The 3,601-nt window shown below is 31.5% G+C and overlaps 1 protein-coding gene across 1 annotated transcript; it reads left to right on the top strand.

Annotated features, from left to right (window-relative positions):
• Window positions 1–36: 36 nt before the first annotated feature.
• LOC122273697 (NAD(P) transhydrogenase, mitochondrial-like) lies at window positions 37–2,079 on the top strand (the record flags this gene model as incomplete). Its single annotated transcript, XM_043057718.2, is given in 2 exon segments — window positions 37–192; window positions 1,875–2,079. Coding segments are annotated over 2 exon segments (361 nt in total), but the record flags the coding sequence as incomplete, so codon positions are not given.
• Window positions 2,080–3,601: the final 1,522 nt, after the last annotated feature.

Genomic DNA, 3,601 nt, shown 5'->3' with positions numbered 1-3,601 from the left:
GGTATTGATGTGTTGAATGTTATTCTATTTCTCTAGGAATCTGGAGAAGGTGTAGGTGGTTATGCGAAGGTGATGTCAAAGGAGTTCATTGAAGCTGAAATGGCCTTATTTGCAGCCCAATGCAAAGAGATAGATGTGCTAATCACTACAGCTTTAATTCCTGGAAAACCTGCTCCCAAACTCATATCAAGAGTAAAATTTTTATTTTGAACCAATTTTCTCTTATTGCTTTAACATTATTTTTTGTGATAATCTTATGCTATGTTCAAGGTAGGGAGGTACTTTATTTATATCACACTAGAGCTGCACAAGGGGCTATTACAAGCAGTCTGGTAAACATTCCTCAGGGTGATCTGAAAACATGCCATCACAATTTTGATCCTCTGCAGAGAGGAAGACTCCCATGCTTTGGTAGCCTGACGACCTGCGCGAAGCTGAGCGCTTTATGCTTAAACAGTTTAACGAGCAGATCAAGGTGGTCACGCGCCCGCTTACTGACCGCATGCAGAGTTGGCAAGGTTTAGGACAATGGATTAATCCACGGTTTAAACCGTCTTGTCTTAAACTGTCCAAAACCCCTTTGTTCAAATTCTCCAAGACCCTTTTGTTCTAATTATGTCACAATTTTAAAAAAATAATGTGAAAAATAAAAGGTTAATTTTTGAACTAGAAACAAAATGAAGAGAAGTTTTTGTTTTATTAAAAACGTTCATTATTATTTTTAATATTGCATTATTTATCTTTATGCAAAAACATAATTTATCACTATTAAAAGCTTAAAGATATTCACTTTTGTTATTAGGTGAATTGTGCAGCTTCAAAAGTTATTAATCTTTTCCTATTATATTACATTATATTATTTTCCTTCAATAATTTAAAGTAAAAAGGTAAAAGTATCAAATATTTATTAATATATGTAATTATTATGTGTATAATGGTTATACATATAAAATTTTTACCTTTTAAAAATGTTCAAGGTTTTGGACAGTTTAAGATAGTAAAACCCATGTGTCCTGTCCAAAACCAGTTTAGGAAGTCCAAAACCCCAACCCTGGACCACAGCCAGTGATGTTTAACTTCAGTGTTCTACTGGGAACAGTGTCTTTACGATCAGTCTACTGCAGGACCTGCTATCTTCAAACGCATATCATAATTCAAATACATATCTTATTTAGCATGTGTGCAGTTATTAAGTATGTTACTTACAACCTTAAAAGTTTAGTAAGAAGTTTGGCTTTAAAATGAACACAGTAATTAACAATTTTAGATATTTAAGAATAATAAATTCTCATATTATATTTTTATAAATAAGAAACAAGCACCTTTATGTAAAAATCTTCATTTGTTTTTTGCAATTTTCCTAAACAGAAATTAGAAAACATATTTAATTTTAACAAATAAAGTAAACAGGATAATTTTGATTATTATGNATAATTTTGATTATTATGTGAACTTTACTGTACTTATCAAATCGGGGAAAAGGAGAAGTCAGTCTAGTTTTTAAACTACGGTTAAATATTTTTATGATAAATATTTTTTTAAATTGCTGTTTTTATAAATACAACTAAGGTTGAAACCTTTTGCTCTTGATAAAATTGTTTTTAGCTTGAAAAAAAATGACATCATTTTTGCTGTTAATGATAAGTTTTGATGAATCAAAATTTCTAGAACTACACCAGCTAAAATTGCTCGTGTGATAATAATTTTAAAATGAATTAACATGTATGGTTTAAAATGAATTAACATGGTTAACGTGTATCTTTTGCGGTGTATTGTTTTTCTGAATGTACTTGTTTTGTAAATATCGAACATGTTGTGAATATGTATTTTTAATCTCTGTGTGCAATTTAATTAATCTGATGCTTATTATTTAGGCTATGGTTGAGTCGATGAAACCTGGATCCATTGTTGTTGATTTAGCCTCAGAGGCAGGTGGAAATGTAGAAACTACTAAACCTGGAGAAATATATGTCCACAATGGAGTCATACACATAGGGTACACAGATTTGCCCAGTAGATTGCCAACACAAGCTTCTACATTATATGCTAACAACATATCTAAGTTCCTTTTATCCATAGGTGTGTTTCACTTGGCATTCTCAAAATATAGATTGTTTTGACACTTTTATGTGTATAAAAACTGAGACTCGTATAAATTAGAACAATTATATATTTTAAGTATTATCTATAACCTGTTCATATCAGCCACCATTAACTACACGGGGAGTCTTTATCTGGCCTGGGATTGAACCCACGAAATCTTGGACATGGGCTCAGTGCCCTACCAACCAGGCTATCCCGGCCCTACTTGGTGTGATTGTTATATCGTAAGTGCATAAAAATATGAATATGTACTATGACCCAAAAAATAAGAGACTAATCTTGTTAAAATAATGTTATAGAGCCGTGGTGGCTCAGGGGGTAGAGCGCTCGCCTCCCTATGAGGTGACCTGAATTCGATCCCAGGGATAGCTGGTTGATTCGAATTCTGCACCTGGCTCGCAGTAACCACAGTGCTGATGCAAATTATCCTCAGTGGTACATGATCATGGGGTTACAGTCCCCTTGCCGCCAAGTTAACCGTGAAAGGTTTTCATGGTTTTCCTCTCCATGTAACTCAAATGCGGGTTACTTCCATCAAAAAAACCCTCCAGGAAGGCAAATTTCTCTCAATACTTGATCCATGGTTCTCTTGTCTTCTGGATTGGATTCAAAATTACAAGGCTACAGAGTGAACATTAGTAGCCGTAAACCCTAAATTGGGTCGACTCTTCAATGCCGGTTATATAATAAAAATAATATTGCACTCATATATCAAAAATTAACTATTAGAATATATAAAACAAAGTAACTTGTTTGTTTTTTTTAAAAATAATATCTGAGCAAAGTAATCTGTAAAATAATACATTGGCGAAAAATATAATGAAAAATAAAGAAACGTATTTAAAAGATAAAAAAAGTATATATTTAAAACTATATGCTTATATGTACTAGTAAAACTTTAATAACTATTCTATGCAATTTCTTCAGTAGTTCATTTCATTGGTGAATATTATTTCACAAAAACCATGAATGTTAGAAGGTATGTAATTGGAAATGTATTGACATTTAGAATTGAATGTGCATCTATGTATCTAGATAATGGGATTTTTATTGTATATTTCATTTTCAATTAATTTTTTTAATAATGTAAACAGTTTACGAAAAATAATTTCTGAAAAAAATACTCATTTAATTTTTAAAGTAAACGTAGTTAATTTTGAAATTTATTTGAAAATGATTATCATAATAATTTGTAGTTTTCATTGCCGTTGTAATATACAGGGTATCCGCGCACTTGGAAAGTCGTGAAAAATCATGGAAAGTCATGAATTTCAGTATTGAACAAAGTTTGTCATGATTTTAACTATTTTTTTTTTAAAAAAAATCATGGAAGGTCATGGATTTAGGTCACCAAAAAATCATGGAAATAGGTCACCAAATTTTCAAAATGGATTTTACCCCTCTCCCTAATTTCATGGTGTTCCGAATATCTGAATTTGTAACAATATCCCCACTCACGGTCATGTTTTATTAAAATATCAATGTTTTTATCATGTTC

Source organism: Parasteatoda tepidariorum, unplaced genomic scaffold (assembly GCF_043381705.1).
Source record: "Parasteatoda tepidariorum isolate YZ-2023 unplaced genomic scaffold, CAS_Ptep_4.0 HiC_scaffold_6955, whole genome shotgun sequence".
NCBI classification, from domain to species: domain Eukaryota; kingdom Metazoa; phylum Arthropoda; class Arachnida; order Araneae; family Theridiidae; genus Parasteatoda; species Parasteatoda tepidariorum.
This window is presented reverse-complemented; position numbering and strand designations above follow the sequence as displayed.